Source organism: Amphiura filiformis, chromosome 17, assembly GCF_039555335.1.
Source record: "Amphiura filiformis chromosome 17, Afil_fr2py, whole genome shotgun sequence".
Classification (NCBI taxonomy): Eukaryota; Metazoa; Echinodermata; class Ophiuroidea; order Amphilepidida; family Amphiuridae; genus Amphiura; species Amphiura filiformis.
The window spans coordinates 28329044-28356056 of NC_092644.1; the positions used below are offsets into that span (position 1 = coordinate 28329044).

Below are 27013 nucleotides of genomic sequence, written 5' to 3' on the forward strand. Positions count from 1 at the left end.
ATTTTACCAAATATCTGTGTAATTTATCTGTTGTAAGTACCAAAAAATGTATCATCTACCAATGAAGTCAACATTTTAAAAAAAGGGGGTAAAATTCTAATTTAGCAACAAAATCACTCAAGAAAGAATATTAATCAACAGCTGAAAATTCCAGTTTCCATATTTTGAATAGGTGTTCTGTTACCTTTCATTCAATGCTGAATTGATGTTTGTAAATTACATTTTCTTATTATAAATTTGAGTTCAAACTGTGTACCCTACGAATGTCAGGAGTGTAACATTGAATTTTATCCTGGATTTTGACAATGTTATTGCTGATGAAATTGAGCAATCATATTTTTCTGTTGTTGTATCTAGTGCAAATAAACTAATAATGATGGAAACAGACATGACATGCTATGTTACATGTGTCTGCTTCATTGTGCATTAAGTTGGTTGTCAGGAGTGTAACACCATTTTAAAGTTACACTCCTGACAACAAAACAACATCAATGCACAATTGTAAAGTGAAATTTATGGCAATATTATCAATAATATATCATGTATTCATATAAACTAAAGTACAAATAACCAACAAAAATAAAAATCATGGTAATTTTAATGTGTTCTGTTCAAAAACAGGGCTTCACCTTGCCTAAGTACCATAACAGGCACTATGTTTAGCCACGTATTTGTACTTTTTATAACTAATTTATGTATAATTAATATATTTATGATTGTCAGCATTACTTTAACATCCCTAACAGTTATTTCTTTAAACAATGTCAAATGTTTGTGATCATCAAGAGTTGCTAGTATTTACCACTCTTGGTGTGTCAGGAGGGTAACACAAAGTGAACAAAGTACATTATGTGTCTTGGTGTTGAATTATCTTAGAAATGAATGAAGCATTAGCTGCACATTTTCAGAATGGTTAAAACAAGACTATGTTGACATTTTAAAGGCAAGTTTACATGGTGTTACTGATATTTGTTTTGAATTGTCATTAAAATACGGTACTAAAAACTTGAGATAAATTCTTGCAGAAGGGACAAAACATTTCAAAGACACCCATAATAATTGTTGTAGAATGAGCTTTTCTATGTTTCATATTATGTTGGACAATCTAAATACTTGATTTCTAAACAAGACAAGGATTTTGAGATCCACAGAATAGCAATTTCCTAATTCCTATCAAAGTTGGCACGTCAGGAGTGTAACACCAATGTACAAATATGGCATAAATACATTTTGGATCCTGCAGTGCCTTGTCATACATTATGCTATGAACTTGAAACTTTTGGAATAGTTTCTGACAGGTATTGTTTATAATGTAGCTATGTTAAACAGTTTAACTACAGTTAATTTTTTTGAGAATGAAAACTTCTGCCCCTCAAGTGAGTAAAAATCAGTGTTTTTAATATGAAAAATGATATTGTGTCAGTTTTTGATGGTAAAGATATACTTTAAAGGGCTTGTTTGTCTTTAACCATGTCACAGATTACCTCTGAATGTTACAGTAGTGTTGATAACCATTATTTTAGATACCTAAAACACAAATAAAGTTTTATATGACTTTTCTTACAAAGTGGGTATATTCTATAGTACATGTACCATAAAAAAATAAATAGATGCTTTCAGACTGTCCCCTCAACTGTTTCACAAACTTTAACATACTAACTTCAAAGTAACATACAAAAATCACTTGAATAGCGAATTTGAATTTTCGGACAAAATGTCCCACTTTGGAGTCATTTTTTTTTAAGTCGCCCATATATCAATATACAGGGGAAAGAAGAATTACGCATCGCACACTAGCACAATTAAACATGAATTTACAAATGGAAACATTACATGCATAGGCAGATATACCAGAGTAAAAACTCCGGACATACCTGCCTCAGGGCCGCGACACTCCGGCACTTGTTGGAAGACATGAAGTACAGCAGACAGTTAGGCCAAGTAAAAAATAAAACATGTTTCACGTCCGGGTTTTCGAAAAAAAAGGAGGAGGAGGGGCTTTTTATTTTCTATTTTTATCGCAAAATTGGTGTAAATACCCATACTTAAGAGCTGTTTTAGCGTATACAATAATGCCTGGAAAAAGGAGGAGGCCCTTTTTTATTTGTTGTTCTGAGAGTTACACCCCCTCCAATCAATCAAGAAATGTTTCTTGTATCTTAACAAGGCTATAGAAAGCATTCCAACTTCCTAGACATATTTTTTGAAAAGTTATAACTGAATTTCAAAAAAAAAATATATTTGAGGAAACCTCAAAAAGGAAGCGAGAGGGGACGTGAAACATGTTTATTTTTTTATTTTGCCTTACATGTACAATGTGATTTTCTCATTTATAATTAGGATTACGTCATTGCCAGAATGCCAGAGCTTGTTTCATTTGTTCATTAGAATGATTGACAGCGGTGGGCGGACTTATACTCTAAAAATGTGATTCTCTAATAAATTATAGGTCACTAGGTCAATTCGGACCGTCTCTTCCTCAGATCTCTATGTAGGACTCTATGGTATCTTCTCATTACACGTTAAGTAGTAAGACTTGGCGGCGATTTACGCTTAATTGCATGTCTTCAACTGCTGTATAGCATGATATAGGCAGTTTGTACAGAGTGTCGCTTCTCTATCTCTTTTTCTCGGCCTGCCTGTGCGGGGACTCGAACCCAGACCTCTCGCTTGTCGGGAGAGCGCTCTGTTTACTTTATGACTTTATCCACGGCCACATTCATGTCGACATTTATACACAGAAAACATTACTGACTACAATATTATTACCTGTAAAATTTTCAATCAACATGATATTTGACTGTGAAAAGCATCGTGATTAAAACCCCGCAGGAAGCTTATCGTTGTTGACAAAATTACATTCAAGTGCATTGACCTCAGTAAAGACCCCCTATCCTTTCCTCTCTTTTATCAATAAAATATGAAAGTGCCCAATGTTTTTCTGATCTGAATCATACACTTCAATGTTTAAAACACATTCCACAACAATAAATATGCACTTAAATAAAATTTTATTAACAAAAAATGCAATAAAATATAATTAATAAATGACAAAATTTCTACTTTCAAAAAGCTTAGGGGGTCCGTTTTCAACTGAGTGCAAAGGTCAAGCAGTTGATAATGTCAACAATTTGCATAGTGACCACACAGGGGCAAATATGGGCGTAAAAATAACTCAGATTTTTACCATGTAATCAACAATTTAGACAGTTATTTGTAGTAAATATGTGTACATCAACTTCTTAGCTATGTGAATAGATAGAAATAAGTATCAAAATGAGTTTAAATTGGCGGAAAATTGATTACTTTCCGCGGCTGATGAAGAAGGGGCCACACGCAAACTCGGCCCTGGAAATGATGGTGGATGATTTGCATAAGGATAAGAATCACACTATTGGTGCCTTTCTCTCCCACTTTGGAGCAGAAGACTTTATGTGGGCCCTGGTGCGAATGCTGTCATCCGAAAATTGCAGGTATGCTAAGCCTAAGCCAATTAACTTGATCCTAACTTTTAATTTTATGTTGAACTTTCAAGTTCAAGTTCAAACTCACCTTTCAAGAGAGTCATGAATTGTACTTTTGTAGAACCCTACTTCTCAAATCTCAACGCCTTATTTAAGCTGAATTTTACACTCGATCGCTTTTGCAGAAAAGCAATTCTCACGCATGCTCGAAGTTCAGTGTTTACTTACATTTCCAGATCGTCGATCCGATCAATCGATTCAAATCGCTGATGGCAAAAATGACGTCGCTTTTGCAAGTTCAGTGTTCGATTTACCTGGATTCATTAGCATAACAAAATGCTACTCACAATTTTGGAATTGCTACTCAAATCTTATCTTGGTACACAAAAAAATAAATGAATATATCGATATCTGGCCAAGAAGGGAGAAAAAAGATGATAGATAGAGTTATGACTTATGGCATGAATTCGTCTGAAAGAAGGAATGTTTGGCGATGGTAAAAGGTATACAAAAAAATCCACAAAATATGGTGAAAATAATTGCTACCGGTACTCACAATTTTGAAAGTGAGTAGCAGTTTTTGCTACACAAAAAAATAGATGAAAATCAAACACTGTGCAAGTTGAACTTGAAGAAATCAAGACACAGAATCATCACAGAAGAAATGATCTCCTGTGGGACACCAAGTTGGTCCTTGAAATTTCAATAAAACTATTAGCAAACTCATTTCATACATTTCAGAGTGGCTGGGAATTCTGCATACATCTTTGGAACTCTAGCAGAGCATGGACATGGTCAGTCCAGAGTGATGTCACTGATTAATGGTGAACATCCGCATAATATCCTAGCAGACTTGACCACTATGCTGGAATATGATGATACAGAATCTGTAATGAATGCTGCAGGAACTCTAGGCACATTGGTAAGTATAGGCCTATGCAAACCAAAGGCGGCAGAATCGGGGGCCCTCACTTTTTCGACTGGGTGTGACCCCCCCCCACTTTTAATCAAACCCAGTGTGGGTCTAATACATTAAATCAACCAACAATCCCGCTATCCGGGCCAAGATTTATACAAGAAAAATACTGTTTCAATTTCAAACTTTCAATCACAAAAATTAACCTAAATTTCGCGCCTACACGTAAGACTTGTCCACGAATCGCTTCATTTTTGGCCTTTTCAAACTAAAATTGTACACAATAATAGTACCAAAATGGCCCATCATATGGCTTCAATTGGGCCTTCATTTTCCAAAAGTTTCTCACTTCTGAGGGGGGCACATCCCCACTCAGACTACCCCCTGCATCACGCAAGCACTCCGGGATGTCCGCTTCGCTAACATTAAGGGGGTACTACACCCATTGATTTTTTTTTGCATTTTTTGCATTTTGTGAAGAAATTACAAAAAAAAAATGGACAAAGTGGTATGCAAAATGAAGGGGCAAATCTTCTCGTTTTATTGGTGGCATCGGTATCAACGTAGCTTACATGCTTTTAAAAGTAGAAGCCAAAAGGTGGTACATCACTGATGATTATTTTAAATTCACTTCATTTTGGAAAGCTTACTATCAACGGATTTCGTTAAAATTTTGGATATGTGTTGCTAACACGTTAGGGAAATAAAGTTGATATGTAAAATGGGAATAAGTGGTTCCTGATTTCTTTTATGACTTCATGAACTTGGTGCTCCACAACTATCAAAAAGGAACTGGTTAAAATGCTTCTATTTTCAATGTTGAGCTATATTTTGTATTTTTAACTTGCGACATTATTTCACTGAAACTTAATTAAGCCACAGGTAACAGGTTACCACAACCATACTACAGCAATGTTGAAAAAATTGTGTTTCTTGTCACCTATACCACCATATTGGGTAGTTTTCCGTAAGCTTAACGTTTGTGATTTTGGTAACTATTTTATATTTATTTGTGAAATCCATCGCAACTAGGCATTCTAAAGTGTACTCACCATTTACATCCCAAGGTATATTAGTATATCCACCTTGCACTTCTCGATATATATCCAGTTAAAGACAGAATATCAAAATTATTCCTCATTATGATATCACAAACTCTCACATGTGTATTCAAAATTGATGCTTAAATTTGACCTGAACCAATTGACCTATAACCTGACATACGGTGACCTAATAGCCTTTTCTTCTCCTAACAACACATTATAATATTATTGACTAATGACTATACATCCATTGTGTAAGTGTTTATATATTTTGCATGCACCACTAGATTTTCTATAGAGAGTATAACAAAGGATTTAATGTATTCTATTCATGTACCCTACTTGAACATGCTGAATAGAATAAATCATGGTTTGTTATGAAACACGCATCTGAGTAACTAGGATACAGTAAACAAAATATATATAGGGCTAAAATGACTTACTACTATTGTTTAAAAGCGCTGTTTTTCTTCTTTTTTTCATATTTTTTTTATTTCACATGATCCGTGCATATATCGCCTAGCTATAAATGAAAAAATATTTATTTAGACCAATCAAACCAATATATGGGTGTAGTACGCCCTTAATTCAATTTTAAACAGTCATAAATTACTGCCCCCCCCCCTCTTTCAAAATCGTTCCGCCTCCCTTGATGCAAACACTGGTATCCTGAACATGCTCATCTATCTTGACACAGTTCTTTAACCTCAATTTATATGAACATTCATAGAATGACCTTTGATTACATGGGGTACAAAAACCTCATACCCCACAACTTTACAAGGTTAAGAATTGCTGAATGGAGGTATAACGGAGCTGTGTCACTGGAATGAGACCATTTGGCGCATTATGAATTTTCACACTTTTAAGAGGCTGTGCAATAATTATGAGCCCCCCATGCTCCCCTCTTGGCCTGCCAAAACTGCTCTCCCCCCCTTCGGCCTACAAAGCCCCTCCCCCCTTGCACATGCCAAATTTTTGGGATCCCAATTCACAAACCTTAAATAGAAGAATTAAGGTACCAGTTTATATCTTAAACAAAGACAAAATTTCAAAATTAAAACAAACAGCCAATACCTGTACTTTTTAGCTCTTATTTAAGACCTTGTTGAAATTGGTTAAAAATTTAAACAGTGATCTAAAACCTTAGGAAGAAACAAAATCAAAAGTTGCACATTTGTGCTCTAATCTATGAAAGCATGACGTTAGTTTTAATGTGCTAATTAATGTAAGCATGGTGCTAGTTCTCTTGATCGATAACACTTGTGTACAGGGCATGCAATATGAAGCAAACTGCAAGTTTTTTAATCTTCTTTGAGTTTTGGGATTGTTGTGTCTTTATTTCTTGAACAATTTCAAAGAATGAGGTCTTAAATTCGAGTTATTGGCTACTTTTTTTTTTTTAGTTCCAATTATGACATATCTTTGTTTAGGATATACAGGGGTGAACATAACTGGTACCTTAATTCTTTGGCTTACTGTTTATATTGCGAGCAGGAAAACATGCATATTTTTAAAAATGTTTCCGTACTGTTTTGTAAGCCTTTTTAGAGCATTTTATGTAAAAGGCACTCCATGAATATGTGGTAAAAATTGCCTCCCCCCCTCTCAGATGGCCAAACACATTATACACACAGAAAACAAACAACCAACAACTTTGAATCAAAGTTTGTCAGGTGCATAGCGAAATAATCCAGAGGTACATTACGCACAAACATGTTGGATTCTGTATACTCTATGATTTACCTCATTGGGAGCATCCCAATTACTAAACCCTAATCCTGACCTCTTGGCTCACCAATTATTTGTATTTCTAGGCTGAGAGTGATGCAGGTCGTGAATGGATGCTCAGGGAATCATGTGTTGATATCACCATCGGAAGAGTGACTGAATTGTTGACATCCAGTAATATGTGGACTGCCAGTAATGCTGCACTCGTCTTAGCAAGGTAGGAAGAAATGAAATTCTTGGCAATGGCAAGGGCTTTAATCCTGATGCATGTGCCTTGCATGTTTATTGCAGGTTGAAACAAGTGTTCACAGTTCAGGGGAGCACTCGGGTATAACAGTACTACAGGTGCATGATCAAAAGCATTTAAAAGGAGATGTTTTTCATTATCAGACAGGTTATGCGTGTGACACAATTAAAGGTCCAAAAGCAGCAATTTTCATGAAACAGTAGATTTTCTGAACTTGGTCAACTTATTTCAGGTAGTTCTTGTAAATTGAGTCCAAAAATAAAGGATATACATATTTGGGCCAGAAACTTGCCTGGGGCAAAAATATATATACCGTACCAAGCCTTGAAATAAGCAAACTGGAACCAGGAGCAATTTGTTTTTGAACGTTGCTCCTGGTTCACTGGGATTTTACAAGAACCAGGAGCAATTTCTAAAGAAACAGGAGCAAATTTTGAAATAGTAAATCCTTTTCTGCATATACAATACAGCATACAGCACTATTGCATCAAGGGCAAAATTAGAACCAGGAGCAATTTCTTTCAGAAAATTGCTCCTGGTTCATGTTAATTTAACAAGGACCAGGAGCAATTGATGGCTTTACGAGAGCAAATTTGCTCCCCGCGCCCACTAATTTCAAGGCTTGTACCGTACTGACTCGAGTATAGTCCCACCCAGTGTTCGAAATAAGCACTTATCCTCTTGTCCTCTTGTCCAAAAATCACTGGGGACAACCATATTGAGCTATGTACTTATCCCCTGGACAACCACTATATTTTACCTCCAAAAGTATGACACATTTTGGGGACAACCAAAATGTATTGAGGACAAGCCGAATTCACGCTTAAGTTATCCTCGGGATAACCTCAATATTTTCCTTATTTCGGACACTGGTCCCACCCCGTTTTTGGGTGAACATTTGTCAAAATTGGGGGGTGGGACTATACTCGAATTTAAAAAAAAAATTAAGTTATTTATTTTTTTCGGCTTTGGAGTGTCCCTGGACATTCAAATGCAATGCATTTTGATATCATTAATGACATGAAAACAAAGTATCAATTTTCATATTAAAAACACAAAACTTCGTGCAAAATTCAATTTTTTTTTTTTTTTTTAGGTCAACCATGAATGATCCTAGCATTTAGGTCTAGGTCCAAATTTGGTCGAAAATTTAGGGGTGGGACTTTACTCGAAGGTGGGACTATACTCGCGTCAGTACGGTATATGGCAAGACTCACAGTGGAAAATTGTTCATGCATGATGTGTGTACTCTCATACTTGAGTGTACTCCTCCCAGATTAAGAACCCCAAATTATCTGGATTTTCTCTCTCTCTCTCACTCAGTTTCTAATCTTGGTCTTCTTTAAAAACAATTCAATCAAAGTGTTATGCCACACACAGTTAAAATGGCAGTAACTCACATTTTACTCACACAGGCTGTCCATAGCCGAAGAAGGAAGTCGTCGACTACTGGACCACCATCATTCCCAGACAGTGATCACAAAATTGATAGATTCTCTAGGTATTGATGAGGCTGGGAGAGGAATGAATGCTGCTTTTGCTATAGGGAGGTTGTGTGATTTGGATGATGGGAGAAAAAGGTTGCTTCATCATAAAGATGCTAATAAAATGGTAAGAATTGTTATGTGTCATGGTAGAGTCTTTGCACAGAAATACAAGGAAACATACAGAAGAATGAATATTTCTTTTGTTACAGCCGGACACCGTGATTTGAATGATAAAAAAATTAAATAGAAATCATTTTTGTTGTTGTTTTGTTTTAATGAACATGCTAACCAAATGGTATTGTATATTATCAATTAAGGCTTTGGGACAGAGTCAGAAGATACATACAATATAGGATCCACAACTTAGTTCTCCGAAATGCTTTTTCCGAAATTTTTTTTTTAAAATTTGCGAAATGTATGTGTAGCCTTATTTTTTTACTCATTTTGTCCAATATATAGCATCACGTATCATTGCATTCGGTCACAATAATTCATTATGCAAAAAGAGAGGCTGTTTTAAAGTTGCATAGTCCATATAGGAGTCAGCTCTCAAACAATACAGTAGGCTAGGGATAGGCCTACTCATCCTGATTTAAAATGATCACATACTTATCATTTAAAACTAACAAGTTTTCATCTTAATTATCATCATATAGCAATCATGGAGTGGGAAAACAGGTAACCCAAGATTCTTTTGAATGCATGATTCCACTGAGAAATGATAATGTTTATTTTCACCTTTAAAAATCCTAAAGATACTGCTCAATTTATGATATTATGTTATATTTTTAATTTATCCCTGTGTAAAGAAGATCTTTTGCAACACAGCAAAATAACTTCAAGCCCTGGTGGGTCAACTCTGTATCCAAAGGTGACACACTGATCATTCCCTAAAGTCAAAATGACTGTTGCTATTGCAGTTGACTTTAGTACATTTTGATGAATTTTTAGTTTACCCATATTTTACAAGAAAATTATGACAAAATTCTTTTTTTTAAAGTAGGAAAGGCTTTTAGAAGAAAAAGTATCGATGTCTTAATTCAGTTTAATTTTGCAAACAAATGTCTGCAGACACCGTTGAAATTTTACCTTTTTGCAACATTGGCAGTGATCATGCAGTCATATAATAGACTAGGCCTATAATAGTCAATGCAAATTGACCCATTTGGCTTGAAGTCCCCTCTCATTTTCTTAGCATTGGTTAGTTGTGGAGGATAGCAACATATGTTTTACTGAAGTTAGATAACAAACTAATAGAAAGATTAGTCCTATATTAGAAGATGGTTCTGGAAGTAGTGCTTTATAAGAAGAAGGAGTTTACTCAGAATCAATCATGGGACTTAGTCATTGTTTTGGTTTGTTTGTAAAGTTGTTATTTTGATTCAGTTCAACTAAGAACCGGTTTTACTATTATAGCTAATGATTTTTCTCTTCTCCTGTTTTGTTGTTTTAACCTAAATATTTACTATATGACATGAACTAATCCAACAAGGTCAAATGTGGGTCATTGTGAAATTGAGATATATACTGGCAAAGGGAGTAAAAAAATTAAAAAAATAAGAAAATGAAATACAAGAAAATTGCCATTGTAAAAGCTCCCAAATTTGGAACCAAGTGTGTTACCTTTCAGCAGTAACATAATTACTGCCATTCAAAATTGCCTACTTTGGCCTTCTTACTTCAGTTCATGTACCATACAATGTGTTTTTGTTCAAACATGCATGTGTGTTTGTTCACACATGCATGCATGTACAATTGGAGTTCAATTCCAATAGTAGATAGCACCCAAAGTTATTTGTATATTAAATTGCATGATACATTGCTGAGTGCAGACCTGTATGATCAGATGCATACTGTATAGTGAGATATTTTAGCGTTTTTTAAGGGGGTACTACACCCCTGTGGTAAATTTGGGACTATTTTTGCATTTTTCTCAAAAAATAATAACACACTGGTAACAAAATTTATGTATATTATTGGGGCAAAGAATCCAATTACTACACTGAAATTTCAGTGACTCAAGACAAGCAGTTCAGTATATATGATAGGAAACGAGGTACATCTTGGCGGTACCTTATTTCTTATCATAAATAATTAACGCTTGTCTTTGGTTACTAAAATTCCAGTGTAGTATTTGGATTCCTTGCCCCTATAATATACATAAATTTTGTAACCAGTGTGTTATCAGTTTTGAGAAAAATGCAAAAATAGACACTAAATTTATCGAGGGTGTAGTACCCCTAAGGTATTTTTTTTGCAAACAGCTTGCAGTTTCATTTAAAAATATATTTGTAGGTTTTATTAAAATAAGCGGTTCCGAAATTAAGCGCAAAAAGCTAAAAAATAAAAACCTAGTAAAAATGCCCCACTATACAGTGTATAACCAATCGGTTGTAGAAGAAGGAAGGAGTTTGCTTGTTTTTGATGTTTTACTCTCTGACAGCTTTCCCAAGTGGCAGACTTCTGATTTTATCATATATATAGATGCTTGGTAGTTCTGTGAAGAATTTGCTTTTATTAGATTATGTTGGGTTTTTTTTTTTGGTTTTTGTTAAAGCACCTTGAGTATCTAAAAGGTAATTCAGCACTTACCATGCATGTTACTGAAATTCCTGACACAGCACTGACGAAGCCAGATAGAGCCTGAAATCACCTCCCAATTAGCATACCCAAAAAAAATTGTGGTCGTAAATATATTGATGTGTCAGGCCTATCAAACATCTGGTTATAGAGCCTATAATGATGAACTACAATTGATACTTTTATTATCATGATTATGTGCAAGTAGTGGTCTGTATCTGTATCATCACACAACTCACACATCCCGGGAAAATGTGACTCTGATGAGTGTTTGTCCATGTGTTTATAATCACCCTTGATTTACTCATGCCCTGAAAAAGAATTCTTAAACTAGGAAAGCACATGGGTTCCACACACCTTCCTGAGTATTGGCATTTCAGTATAGAGCCCTAAGTTTTCACTGTCTAAGTCATACATTTGTATATCAACAAAATTATAATCCTATGTCATTGTTATTTGTTTCAGATCACCAGCCTATGTAACATGTTGTCTAGTAAGGATCCAGGGTGTGGCAAGAATGCATGCTACGCCCTCAGCTGTCTTGCTGGAAGTGACGAAGGACATGACAGGCTCTTAACTCATAGACACTCAGAGCTGATGTTGATACGACTTGGAGAACAACTCAGTAATGAAGACTCAGAGACGGGATGGTTTGCAGCCATGTAAGTTTAAAGAAAAGTCTTTATAAATAGTTACGAGAGAAGATAGCATATTAAATTAGAGTCACCAAGTTTCTGTAGAAAAATGTAAAAAGTTTTAGAATTTAAAATGTCACTAAAACTTCAGTCTAGAAACTGAAATTAACTTATTTCATGCAAAGGTAATCATAGTGTAACATATTGTTTTTCAAATTTGCATGTTAATTTTTTTTAAATAATTGTCTCGCTTTGTTTTTGCACCAATCATAGGACACTACGCACATTGGCAAGTAAAAGAAAGGGCTGCTTAAGACTCAGAGGACATCCAGGAGTGATACCTCCATTGAAGGTAAAGTAACAGAATTGTAACATTGATCTTTTAACCAGTGGAATTACGCAAAATACTCAAAATACTGACCAAAATTTGTGATGTGTATACCTTCCACTTGACCTGTTTCAGACCCAAATCCAGTGGCGATACTAGGAATTTTTTTCAGGGGAAGGAGCATGGGGGGACAAAGTGAATTTCAGTGGGGGGCAAATTTTTTTTTTTTTGAAGAAGCGCCGCAGGCGATGCTTCCCTATTTAATTTCACTGAAATGGCTTGCATACGATTAGGTGATATTCCTCAACTTTCGTTGATACACCATTCAAAATACATTACGATAATCGAGCTCAAATGAGCCTAGAATATTACAGGTTAGGCGCATGCACATGCTGTATTTTGTTATGAGTTTGATTTGCATGGCAGTACATGACTGAGAAAGAGAATAAGCATAGTTTGTCTTTTTAACAGTCTGTGCAAGGGTTGGCCGGTTTGTAGTATGTATTGACAGTGTAAGTAGAGGTTAACTAAGGTGAGACCACCTGTATGATGATTTTCCAACTGTAGGATAGTCATGGTAGCCGCTACGCTATGATACGCACGCTACGATACGCTAACGCTACGATCACGATGCGATTACGCCAATGCGCGCGTGCAGAACGGGCGCAGAGCCACGCGACTTGCATGAGCCAGAGACCTGTGGACATGATAATACGGAAAGAAAGAAAAATAAATGACAAAAAGGTAGGCCTACATGGACGGGTCACGGGATTATGATAACGCTTGCACGTCCGCAGACACGCTAAGAGAGGACGTAATAAATACGGGGAAAAGATATATAAACAACATGAAGCGGTACTATAATGATAAATACAATTAAAATGAGGACAAAAAAAGGTACCAGTAGTTATAGGCCAACGGGTTAAAGTGAAACGGGAACAAAACAACAACAAAAAAGAAGGAAAGAAACTAATCAGGAAATATAAGAAAAAAAGAAGCTAAAATAATAAGAACAGGTGGGAACGGGGTTAAATAAATAAATAACATGGAAACGGAAAATCACAAGCATGACAAGCTAAGCAGAAGAAACTAAAAAAAGAAAATGTAAGAAGAGACAGATTTATATAAACCAGCTAGATGAGTAAACGGGAGCGTTCACTATAACAGGAAGAATTACAGAACAGGTAGAATTATTGAAAAGGTACATTTTATTTATCTAAATCTGTCTCTTCTTACATTTTCTTTATTAGTTTCTTCTGCTTAGCTTGTGATTTCCGCTTCCATGTTATTTATTTATTTAACCCGCTCCCATTATTTTCTAAATCTGTTCTTTCTTACATTTCCCTTTAGCTTCTTTGTTTATTTGCTTGTGATTTCCCGTTTCCATGTTTTTTATTTAATTCTGTTCTTATTATTTTAGCTTATTGTTTTCTTACATTTCCTGATTAGTTCCGTTCCTTCTTTGTTTCGTGCCCGTTTCATTTAGTTACTTTAACCCGTTGGCCTATTACCCGCTACATGAAGTTAACACATAAACACAAAGAATAATCATATGACAGTATTAAGATCCTAAACATCGGACATGTTGAGTTCCAAAATTGTTTAAAAAGTAATAAAATACAACAGTAAAACATCTACCCCCCCCTTACAAAAAAATTCATCACAGATTCCAAAATTTCAAAGATTTCCTTTGACGCTGCTTAACCCTTTTAAAGGGTTTTTTATTTAAATTGGCACAAAATTGCCACATGCCCCCCTGGTGCCGCAACTGCCCAAATAAACCTCATTTAGGCATTTATTAAAATTGAAAATTTTCATGTGCTTAGCTACCATTGGTCTTGCCAGAGTGCCGTGTAAGATTTTGTAGAAAGAAAAACTGTTTAAAAAAATAAGCAATGTGTTACTTAAAAATCTTATAATTTCTCTCCTCTTTCTTGTTTTTTTTTTCAAATGTCCTTTTATTACTGTATTACTTACAGACACTTAAAGCCTTGTGAAGTTAATTCACTTATGGAATGTTCTGTAAACATGGTATCAAAGTAATTTAAATTGTTATTCAAATGTGTCACAAAATATGGACCATATTGACAATAATTCAATTTGTGTGCAAAATGTTACTAAAAAGAAATAAGAAGAAAAAACATGTTTCTATTTACCATTTGCCTCCCAATGTGGCAGGCACATCAACGCGTTGAGGCAGCTGTATTGCTCACGCATCTATGAGGCGTCTTTAAGCAGGTGTGTGTGTGTGGGGGGGGTGTATGTCAGTGCTTTAAGTGAGCACTGGCGATTTCAGGCTGCACCTAGCACTGACATCACTGCCACATCAGGATGAAAATGGTATAGATGTCTTCTTCTTTTTTTACTCCTACAAAATATGTACTGTCTGGTGGATCTCAAGCTCTGACAGAGAGGAGATTGCTCAGACTTTGATAAACATACATTATTATTCTTGTTATTTTAGGAAATCCATGAGCAATATCACCCTCATCAGGAGCTTAAAGAAGAAGTAGACTTGACCCTTGCTTTACTGAAGAAGTTAGAACAACCAGACCCACCAGTGCTAGAAGTCAAGGGTGCTCAAGAAATCCACGTGCATTGGGACCCACCTAAGCTTAGGAGTGGCATGGAAGCCAAATACAGGTTATTTATGGGTAAGATTTACCTATGAGCCAATCTCATCTCCAGTAGCAATAAACTCAAAGGTCAATTTTTGCAGATGGAAGCATAATCGGGGTTAAAGAACTATGTACTGATATACATGTATGAGCATGTTTGAGAAAGGAACTGATATTTGATATATCCGGTTGTGTAATCTTCACAGAAAAATATGTTTTGATGCTTTTTAAATTTAAAAAAATTCAAAATTCAAAATTTAACACCTATTTTTTGCTTTGAAGCATTTAGAAGCACAAATATATATGTTGCATACATCAGAGATATTAGATAATTATTATTTACCCCATATTGACAGTCAAGATTAATAGGAAAATTTTCACGGGAAAATTTTCTGGACATGTGGTCTTCCAATGTATTTGAATAGGGAGAATTTCTCCTTGGATGCAAAATAAGTTACTTGTCGGAAGTTAATAATGTTATAACAAGAGTTTCCGTAGATAGATATTTCTTTCCGTATGTAAATATTTTTGAAATAACGTTTTCATGATATTGTGAAGAAATTAAGATCGCATAATTTTCAATAATTTTGCAATGCACAAATTTCTATCAAAACTGAGGCCAAAAATACTAATCTAATTCAAAATACCTAAGACTTGAATAGCGAGGTCACTGCCGGGTGTCAGGGATCAGGCTTTAGGTTACACTCACATTGATACGCATTGGTCACTTGTCCAGAAAATTTTCCCATGAAAATTTACCTTTTTTTTTCCCCTTTTTAATGTTTTGTTGTTCCAAGCACTTCAGACAAAATACTGAATTGCACATAATTGACTTGTCCAAATTTTTCACATATCCAGTCAATGATTGGTTCCATCATGGTGGGATAAGAAAAAGGTTGGACTGTACTATACTTCATCACTTCAAGCTGTTGTCCATTCTTGAGTGAAATAGATTGTTTTCTGGAACACAATATATTTTTGTGAACTTTAAGGGGGTACTACACCCTGGCCAATTTTGTGCCTATTTTTGCATTTTTCTCAAAAATTATAGCACATTGGTGACAAGTAAGATATGGATATTATAGGGGCAAGGACTACAACTACTGCACTGAAAATTCAGCAACTCAAGTCAAGTAGTTATTGATTTATTGATCAAATATTGGTTTTCCCTCTTTTTTTACTGTAACTCCACAATTGTTGTCTGTGTTGAAATAAAATTTCCAGTGTAGTAGTTGTAGTCCTTGCCCCTATAATATACATATCTTACTTGTCACCAATGCGCTATAATTTTGGGGGAAAATGCAAAAATAGGCACAAAATTGGGCAGGGGTGTAGTACCCCCTTAAATCATGGAAACTCAATTAAAAATAAAACATAATGTAATGAGAAGTAAGAATTACACATCAGAGAATCGGTTGTGTTATCGATAATAATTTGATAAATCAAATGTGATATTAGTGTTATTACTTTAATACCTGTTGAATTCCTCACCCAGGTGCAAGTAAGATCTATGAAGGCAAGGAGCTTGATTTTACAGTGACCAGATTAAGACCCAATATGCCATATAACTTCAAGATCCAAGTGTTTACAGAGCAGGATGATAGTCCAATGAGTGACTTTGTAACAGCAACAACTGAAGAGTCTGGTGAGTTATATTGGAAATGAGACACAAATATGACCCATTGTTACAAAATGAGAGGAAAGTCAAAAAAGGGAAGAAAAGGAGATATACCGTAGTTGATTGAACATGCTAGAAAACAATAGAAAACAAAAGCATTCTTCTTGAAATATTGACTTTTGAACACCAAGTAAGGTAGCTATCCTGGCAAGTTATATATCATTATGATTCAGAGAATATGAATCTTCATGATTTAAAGGAGTATTTCGTGATCCTAGCATCCTCTATTTATGTCATTTTTCATTAGATATCCACGAAAAAAACCTATTCCCAAAATTTCAGTTGATTCCGATTTTATGCGTCATGAGTTATGCATGATTATGTGTATTACACTGCTCCATAGACAATGCGTTGTAATTTCGTTCTGGTGCACCAGAACGAAATTCAAATTTCACGATATTGCTAAACGAATTAATCTGCAAGAAATATTTTGTATTAATTGTATATAAACATTATGTAGCCAGAGGTTTCCAGTGATATAAAAATCTCAACTTTTTTTGAGAAAAGTAAGGGGGATGAGGCTGTGGATCACGAAATGCCCTTTTAAAAACAAATATGTACAATTTTTTTCTCATTTTGTGGGAACAGGTTTCAAATTATGTGGTTACTTACTTACTTACTTGGTTACTTGGTCAGGCATGAGAATTTTCAGTTTAAAAACTGAATTCAGTTTTTTTTATAGTCAAAATTTCCGCAACTTTATTTAATTTCAGCCTGTTTTTGGTACTTTTTGCCCAATTTCACGCGCATTTTCAGTTTTTTCAGTTTTTTTTAGGAAAGTGCAGTCTCATGCCTGCTTGGTAGGTAGACAGACTCCTATAGTTCCAGACAGAAGAGCCCTTAACGTCTCTCTAAAGGTAGCAATACTTGGTGCAGAAACAATATCTTGTGGAAGTGAGTTCCAATCATTTATGACTCTATTTCCAAAAACTGCTAAGCGACTTCCGTCCTTGCCTCCTGCTTGAAAATTTTGTGAGAGTGACCTCTCAAGCCTTTTCTATGGGGGAGTTGAAAGAACGTATCAGCAGGTGTCTTGTATAATGTACCTTCCTGTCATGTATTTGAAGGTCTCAATTAAGTCACTTTCCTGTCTTCTTAGTTCTAATGTAGGGAGATGAATTTCCGGCGGACAGAGTCACAGACACCTCTTGTGCACCTTTTTTGTAATCTATCAATATCTTGTTTAGTTCTCGGATTCCATACGACCGAGGCATATTCCAAGATAGGTTTAATAATAGACGCGTATAATGTGAGGACTTTTTCCCTAGTGAAATTTCGCTTTCAAATTCCTAGAATATGTTTTGAAGGCTTCATGTCATTACTAAAAAGAACACCCAGGTCTTTCTGCTCAGAAACGTCACAGAGATAAGTTCCATTGAGAGAATAAGCATAATTGAACGCAGCACGGAAGTGACACACATTTGGTAGCGTTAAAACGAAGCAACCACAGACGAGACCAAGCAGAGAGGGTGTTCAAATCCTGCTGAAGCACACTGCAATCATCCACAGTAGTTATGTTCCTATAAATCTTTGTATCGTCTGCAAACATTTTTGCTGTAGACTTAACAACATCAGGCATATCATTCACAAAAGTAAGAAGAGCATGGGCCCTAGTATGGTACCCTGTGGTACTCCGCTAATGACATCTCTCCATGATGAGGAACCATTTCTAAGAATAACACGCTGCCGTCTTCCAATCAGAAAGGCCTTGATCCATTGAAGGAGATTCCGTCTGATTCTCAGTTGATGAACTTTATAGATGAGTCTTTGGTGAGGCATGGAATCGAATGCTATCTAGGTATATAATGAAATTTAGGTATATAACATCAGTTCCACCACGGGTTTTATCCTCGTAGGCTTTTGTCCAGTCGGAAATGCACTCAAGTAATTGAGTAATTGAGTAGTACACAAACACTTCTTCTGAAACTCATGCTGCTCACAAGAAATAATATCATTCTTCTCAGTGAAATCCAGCAAGGCATGATCTAACACAAGGCGTGTGATCAAATAAAATTTGACAGCCAACTCGTTTTGCTCATCATACCGCCGGTCACAGTCAAGAATCAGTTCTGATAATTCAAACCTCGTGATTTAAATTTAAAATTAAATAAATTTATTATTGAACGCTAAATCATTAAGCAAGAAATTTGACACCACATATATTAATATTCGATATTATCACCCATTTGTATTATCACAGCCCCAGATGCACCAGAAGCAATACGTGCCCTACAGGTCACAACATCCCAAGTCAAACTGGGATGGTCACCCCCTGAATTTGACAATGGAGCACTTAAGGGATACTATGTATACAATGGCAAACATCAGGTAGAGAGTACCAGTGAACTAAGCTGCATTGTGAGTGGGCTCACACCAGATACAAGTTATGATTTCTATGTAAGTATATTCTTAGGGCTCAGGAGAAATCCTCATTTTGAAAAAGGAATTTTTTTAGGATCTTTGAAGATAGAATATAGGATATTTTGGGAAAACCACCATATCAAAAAGGAAGTATGGGACACCTGTTTTGTCTTCCGTTGTTTTACACCATTAAACCATAAACTTGTTTACATTTTTCCATTATCTGAATAAGTACAATCTATTAGTTAAATAAAGCATTTTAATATAGGTTGTGTGCAAAATATTTAATAAATCCTACAAAATCCTATGTTTTGCTTCATATTTCCAAAACACAAAATTGTCCCATACTTACTTTTATCGTGATGGGACATAACTTGTACTTATCACACAGAATTAGAGAAAGAGAACCGGGACTCCCTATACCGCCACGTACAATCGCGCCGTCAGCTATGGGGAGAAAATTGGGGATATTCGGGTCCTTGCCGACGGTGCACGGAGACGAACGAAAACAATTCTGCCTCTCATCATTAGCGTCTTGGTATCGTGTGCAGGTCACATCTCTGTGCATCTCTCAAATGCACCCATCATCCATGTCGCGCTTGCATTGCCTCGAACGTATTCCGAGGCAAACCGAATACCCCCAATTTTTGCTCCATGCCTCTATCAAGATGGCAGTTGAGTCCCGGTTCTCTGTCTCTAATTCTGTGACTTATCATTATATTTTATTTCAGGTTTGTGCTTACAATCAGAAAGGCAATGGGCCAAAGACAACTCACTATATTACAACTGATTTACCTAATCCATTCACATAAAGTAGATAAAGCAACTATATACATAATTTCTACTTTTCTTTATCTTGTTTCAGGTTTGTGCTTATAATTATAAAGGCAAGGGGCCAAAGACAAAACTCAATGTTACCACAACTGATTTAGGTAAGTGTTTAGGAAAGTAATAAGAAATCTGGCATTGTTTGTTTACATATCAAAATTCGTATGTGTGTTTTATTGCGCACATTTGTAAACTCTTAAGAAACTTATACAATTGGTTCCTGGTTTGTATTATGTGAGATGAAAATGTGACCAGCTCCAACAAAACCCGGAATAAGTCACCAGGCATGTTTTTTAATTATAGGCCTTTAAAGATGACATTCCCATAAAAAAAAGTCAAATTTTGAAATTCTTAATTTCATGGTTTTTGGCCTTGGGACTATGTGGACTTTTAAATCCTTGACAGTACTAATTAAAAAGATGTTTATTTAATCAATAATTGACAGTTAAACTATGATAATCCCTAATCAATCCTGTGTAAAACAGGAAACTAATTAGCCCATTACTCAGATTAGCAGTTCGGCAAAATCATTTAGTAAGTTATCCATATCTTGAAAAGTATTGATGCTATGTATATAATTTTGATATCATTTTGAAGCTTATTGTCACGTGCTTACATTTTTATTCAATGAACATAGGCATATAAAACCATTACCTTTAAAATTGTCTTTCTGTTCCATGTTACTTACTCAAAGAATTTCTTTTTGTTTGTTTTTGTTACATTTAGGCAAGCATGCACCAGCGAAACCCAGCCTGACAGTGCGAGGACGCAACCAGATCCATGTGACCTGGGCCTACCCAGAATTCCCTTTGGGTCGGTTTCACCGGTTTGATCTTACTCAGAATGGGAAGGTGATATACTCAGGAGTAGATCTCAATTTCACAGCTTGCAGACTCAATGAACACACTGACTATACATTTACAGTGAGTTCGTTTGATTATTTTTTGTTGTACATACACCTGTGAGGTCAAGCCTCAGCAAAGATTTTTGCTGCCTTTTGGGTTTTATATTATCAGCCTTCCTCTGCCAATGTGTATTAGGGGGGCTATTGTGAGCAGCTAAATGTATCCCAATCCAATTAATCTCTACTGTATCTAATAGAACAACTAAAAGATTAATGAAGCCAAATGAAAAATTAATACTATTTTTATTGAGAGTGAGGAGTTAAAAATGTTGATTACATTTATTGTACAATCTTAAAAACATTGATGTTATTTTTAACCGACATCCAGTTTTGTTAAAAATATGGACAGAGGGTGTTAGCTTCTTTCAATATTTTGGTGTGAGCCATAAGTGGTTAGTAATGTTTAAGTATTATCTATCAGAAGTCAACTTATAATCACACTTTACACAATGTTTGACATTATTGCAGGTTATAGCTGTAACCAGTGAAGGCAAGTGTGAAAGTGAACCGGCAAAGAAGAGGACACCAAAAGCAGAATGTGAGTCACAACTTGTATAAAAGTAAACTAATTGTAAAGTAATCGTAAAATAGAGAGAGAGCAAGTCCAGGAAGAGTGAGAAAATAACAGCATGTTGCAGTTAATGTGATTCTTCCATGCAAAATTTTAATCAATTGTGATACCTAAAAAAAGTAATTTGGTTAGGCCCCTCGTCCCGATCTACCTCTCTTGCGAACCTAAAAAATTATTGATCTAAAAAAAATAGATCTGAACTGAATCATTTTTTAATTCATTAAGCTTCCTGCACTCATTGGAGGAATAGTATGAAAAGAAGACCTTTCCATTCCCTTATTTGGGGTTACAAATAATCATAATATTAATAACATCTTTCAAAAAAGTTGTATTTCTTGTATTTTTTTACAGATAAAGTCCAGTCTACAGCTCCAATTTTCTTTTCGCACCCATCAAAAACAGTAGAACAAGATGCACAAGGTAATTAGCATGTTGATAAATGTTATAGTACTTGGCAAGCATGCAAGGTCCTTCAACCACTGTGACTGCCTGACTGCTCTTCCTGATTATCACATAAAATGAACTAGGCCCACACCTGGGTCATACGATGCTATGTAGCTTGTTCATTGAATGAGATGTTGATGTGATGACAATGTGATTCAATTAGCCAATCAGAACCCCTGTTCCGTGTTTGGGCTTTAAACGATGCTAAAAGGGATGGAAATTAACAATACCATGCTAGCCAGTAGGTAGAAAATTAGCTCCCAGGCTAATAAATAAGCTAATTAGCATGGCTGGTGAGTAACATCGGCAGCTTGTGGTGTAACATGATCGCCATCATGGGTAGCCATGTTTGTTGCTATGTGGCATCACAATTCACTGCACTCCATTGGTGCAATGCTGGATAGTGCTTCAGAACAATGCAGTGGATTTAATATACTGCAACAAAAGACAGCGATAAGTTTACATTGCAGTAAAATATTGACTGACCTTATCATTGGTATTTCATTTTAGTCGGTGATATTATTGATGATTATTGGAGTATATACTGATTGCAGTTTAGTTTAACTGCTACCGGTTTTATTGCATTAACCTTAAAGTTGAAATTGTTTTTCTTCTTTTTTTAATTCTTTCTAGACAAACATAAAGACAAAACAGGATCCAAACAAGGTCGCAGTAAGAGAAGCATCACATCTCCAACAGTAAGTCAAAATAAATACATGTGGTAATTTGAGCTACTCATCATATAGCCTATTCTGTCAATCTGAGTGTGTCAACACGGTTTGCTAAATTAATGGGATTCAAAACAGTTCACTAAGCTAGTGGGAGCCTGGACTTGAACGGTCATTCTGCTTCATACACGTTATGTTCCATTTGGCTTTCTCAAGACAACAGCATCCATGTGTGGCACACACACAAAGGCAGTGCTTTTGTAGCACGCTACGTGGCTGCCTTGCACAAAGTGACTGCACCCCAGATATACACCAACTTTGATCATGCATGTACAGGGTGAGTAAAAAAAAGTGCAATAGAGAAAAGAATCCATTTTTACTTAAGAACCGAGTTGAACTTTTTAGGTATGAAAACATTTTGTATATAGTATATCCATCATTGACCTTGTGTGTAAAAATTAAGGAATTAGCATTTACTGTTTTGTTTTTATAACACATTTTATAGCGCTACCCAATTTTAATGTTTGTCCAAGAGACATCTAAAATTTGAATGTCAGCCCACTCTGTGTAAGGTAGATTTGGAACAACTGCCATTTTCTTAACCTCATTGTCATTATAATAAAATGGAGCACCCAAAGTGTTATTGCACTTGGTCTTGTTTAAGGAGAAGAAACATTATTTGTTGTTATTTTCATTTTACCTTTACTTTAAAGATGTTTATTCTCTATCAAAAACATACAAATTTCCAGGTATGGTTTTCAAATGTCAAAATGAAATGCGCAAATTGAAATGGAGTGAATTACAAAATATCCAGTAAGTTGGACATATTGGGATTTTTAAAAACTGGAGTTGGAGTCGAGTGAGGTATGAAGGACTTAAAGTAATGTTAGAAAGTTTGTTTGAACAGAAAAAAGAAATTAAAATAACATAAAATCAACCTTATTTAAGTTAAAGTCAGTTTCAGATATGGTGCCTTTACCAAGCACTGTGTGCTCTCATTCAAAATACATGGTACCTCGTGGACAAATAACGAAATTGGGTATCGCAACAAAAGGACTCATCAAAATTAAACGGTAGTTGCGATTCACTTTATATTTTCACAGAAGGTGGCCATTGAGTGTAGCATTTATAGAATCTTTCAATATTGGGAAAGTTCGATTTGGTTCTTACATAAATATCGATTCTTTGCTCTATTGCAGTTTTTTTGACTCACCCTGTATATCACATGGATGCTACTGTCTAGAGGAAGCCATGTGGACTATTATAGTATAAGCGTTCTCAACTCAAAAGCAATGACAATTTCAGATTTAAGTTGGATTATTTCTTCCTACTTTGAAAGTTAACAAACATAAATCAAGTTGTTAGTAGCTAAAATAAGAATTGATTTTTTCTTTTAATAATGAATACTCAAATCATGCATAACAAAGGACTGCTTTCTGAAACCACTGGTCCTGGTAAGTAGTATTGCATGCAAATTGATGATCATTGGTTCAGCATTATTTTTGTTTTTATGGTGTAACATTGTTATCATTGGAAGCATGTTTTTATGACTACAACTTGTGGTAGTTGTAGTAATATTTTTGTTTTTCTTTCTTTGTATCTTTCTTTGTTTCTTTCTTTGTTTGTTTCTTTCTTTATTTGTTTCTTTCTTTTTTCTTTCTCTTCCTTCCTTCCTTCCTTCCTTTCTTCTTTTGTTTGTTCCTTTCTTCCATCTATCCTTCCTTCCTTTCTTCCTTTCTGTCTTTCTTTCTTTCTTTCTTTCTTTCTTTCTTTCTTTCTTTCTTTCTTTCTTTCTTTCTTTTCTTTCTTTCTTTCTTTCTTTCTTTCTTTCTTTCTGTCTTTCTTTCTTTCTTTCTTTGTTTTTTCCTTCCTTCCTTTTTGTATGTTTCTTCTTTCTTTCTTTGTATCTTTCTTTCTTTTTTTTTCTTTCTTTTTTCTTTTTTTTTTCTTTCTTTCTTTCTTTCTTTCTTTCTTTCTTTCTTTCTTTCTTTCTTTCTTTCTTTCTTTCTTTCTTTCCAGTTTCTTTAATGTTGATGTATTTGTGTACCAGTTTACATGTGAGAATTGGTTTAGAATTCATCATATTTACACATTTTGTACCTCTTACAGAAGCACAGTAAAAGTATTAGAAGTTCATCGCCAAATTCAACAGCAGAAATTGGAGAATCTGTACCAAGACCACTCTCAGGTAAGTGTTATTAAACAGCTGACCTATATTTGACATTCTAGCATAAATTCAGCACCTGTTCAGATATCAGTTCATTAGACCTCCCTCCTTTGGCCCTTGAAACAAATGCTGAAAATATCCAGTGTGTCCGATTTTTACTGTGTGAATTCCAAAACTGTGGATCAGAATGACAGATTTAAGATATAGATATTTAATAATTTACAATTATTGTTTTACAGCTGTAATCAAAATTAATACAAAGGAATCTCTTCCATTACTGTAATAAAGTCTTGACTGTATAGCTGTTAGCCTATGCTTCCAATATGTAAATATAGGGATGTTCATGCTGACAGGGACCATTAGATAAAAATACCGTATTCTTTCTCTGTAAAAGTTGATTCTGATATTTAGTCTTCGAATCTACTTTCAATGTCAGGAAAAATATATAAGTGATGGGTGGGGAAGGGAGGGAAGAAGTTTGTTAAAGAATTTCCCAAATTCACAACAACAAAATCACATCACATTAATTTTTCATTTTCTACAGCTATGAGTTCAATGAGCTCAGTTTCCAAATCCAAACACAGAAGGAAATCAACAGGAACTGTTGACAGGAGAAAGGTAAGATATATGATTCATTCTTATTATTCAGTGGGAATGGCTCATAGACACATAATCTGATTGGACAATCGCATGATTTCGGGTGTCGTTTATCAGGCCATAGATGACCCTGTATCATCATGAGTATTGATAACATATAAAACACTTGTAGAGGTGCTCATATGTAGCACGCTGTATGCATAGACCTAGCTAGCGGGTAGTACTCACACATGCTTGCAGTACGCGCATCTGAAGACGTAAAGTTGTAAACAAGTTTTGTTCATTTCATTCTATCCTAATTATGATTAGAACCAAATTAGATGTTGTGCCTAACTTTGAGTTAATATTCATTTAGTACTATCAGGTCTTCAAAATGAAATCACCAAGATAAATCACTTGACCATTTTGATAAGTGAACAGCCTCAAGTATGTTTACAAAAAGATATATTTTTGTGTGAAAAACACAAAAACAGGTTATCATAATAACCATAGATAGTGCATAACCCAGATGGATAAATGAGTTCAGATAGCCATATCCAGTTATATAGTTCCTAGGGAAATGACTTTTGCCTGAGGTATTTGGTTGCAATATGTTGGAAGTTTCACTACATGTGATGTGCTGCAGGTACTGTTTGAATAAAGGAGTTATTGTCATTGATTTGATTGAAAACGGTAATGAATTGTTACATATTATGCTATACTAGTTGAATCTGTACACCCACTATGGAAGATATCACCCTAATCTCCCTGGGGTGTAGATTTCAAATGGGAGTTATCCATTCAGGTAACCCCATTTGAAATTCACACTCCCTGTGTGAAAGAGTAAGGTCATGCCTTCCATAGGGGGTGTATGGATTTCAACTGGAATAGTCCATTCTTTAAGATACAATGTAATGTAATGATTTCTTTTCTTTACAGACCAAGAAGCTTGGAGCCATCACAGCTCTAAAAGAAGACCCCATCAAGATGTCATCTTCTGCAACATCATCAGATTCTGAAGACGAAGAAGATAGGTGGCCAGGATCTGATGCAATCTCAGGCTATGAACGTAATGAAAAAGTACTGACAGACAAGATGCAGGATAGACATAGACACCTGAATTCCAATGAATATGAAGTTAGTTTAAGAAACAAAAACAGGACGGTATCAGCATCAACTGTCGGTGATACATCTACAACTTACTCAGGGGAACAACGAAGAACTAAATCCGATTCCGGTGTTGCAACATCTTTAGGCGATGATGAGGATGCGATGTCCTCATTTCCTATCAGCGTTAAAATCAAAACTAGTAGCGCACCTGTACAAGGTCACAAAGAGGTCAAGGGTCAAAAAGGTCATTTTGATGGTGATGTGACCCTTGATAGTGTAGATGATGCAGATTTTGAATCAACTTTGTATTCGCAAACTTTGTCTTCATCACAGCGGACATTGTATGCGCAAACTTTGTCTTCGTCACAAAGGTTATCAACTAATGTATTTATCCCTGTGACGGATATGAAAGGAGTGCCTATAGCTAATGTCAAGGAGGGCGCTGTTGATAACTTATATAGTGGAAGCAGAAACCCAAGAAAACAAGCATCAGTAACCAAATTTAACAATAAGACAAGCGAGCTAGAAAGAGAGGCAAAGAAACTTGATAAACTTTTATCAAGTCTGAAACAAGATTCACCACGTGGTAAAACGACTAAACAACACGCCGCAGATGTGCTCAAGATACTATTGCACAGCAACTTCAGAGAAGTCTAG

The 27013-nt window shown here is 35.4% G+C and overlaps 2 protein-coding genes across 2 annotated transcripts in view; one reads left to right on the forward strand and one right to left on the reverse strand.

The window, feature by feature from the left end:
- The window catches only part of LOC140137561 (serine/threonine-protein kinase TNNI3K-like), a 57550-nt gene extending 54690 nt beyond the window's left edge, over positions 1 to 2860 (reverse strand). The window contains exon 1 of the mRNA XM_072159275.1: positions 2770 to 2860. The gene's annotated coding sequence lies outside the window, so the exon portion shown is untranslated. The remainder of the gene's footprint in view (positions 1 to 2769) is intronic.
- A 276-nt stretch (positions 2861 to 3136) lies between these two features.
- LOC140137562 (uncharacterized) lies at positions 3137 to 27013 on the forward strand. Its single transcript, XM_072159276.1, has 17 exons — positions 3137 to 3473; positions 4206 to 4386; positions 7241 to 7371; positions 8817 to 9012; positions 11934 to 12130; positions 12377 to 12455; positions 14896 to 15085; positions 16545 to 16694; positions 18928 to 19124; positions 19954 to 20020; positions 20643 to 20839; positions 21289 to 21358; positions 21743 to 21811; positions 22469 to 22533; positions 24613 to 24691; positions 25215 to 25288; positions 26186 to 27013. Exons 1-17 carry the CDS (start codon positions 3277 to 3279, stop codon positions 27011 to 27013), a joined length of 2967 nt encoding a protein of 988 aa, XP_072015377.1. The 5' UTR covers positions 3137 to 3276.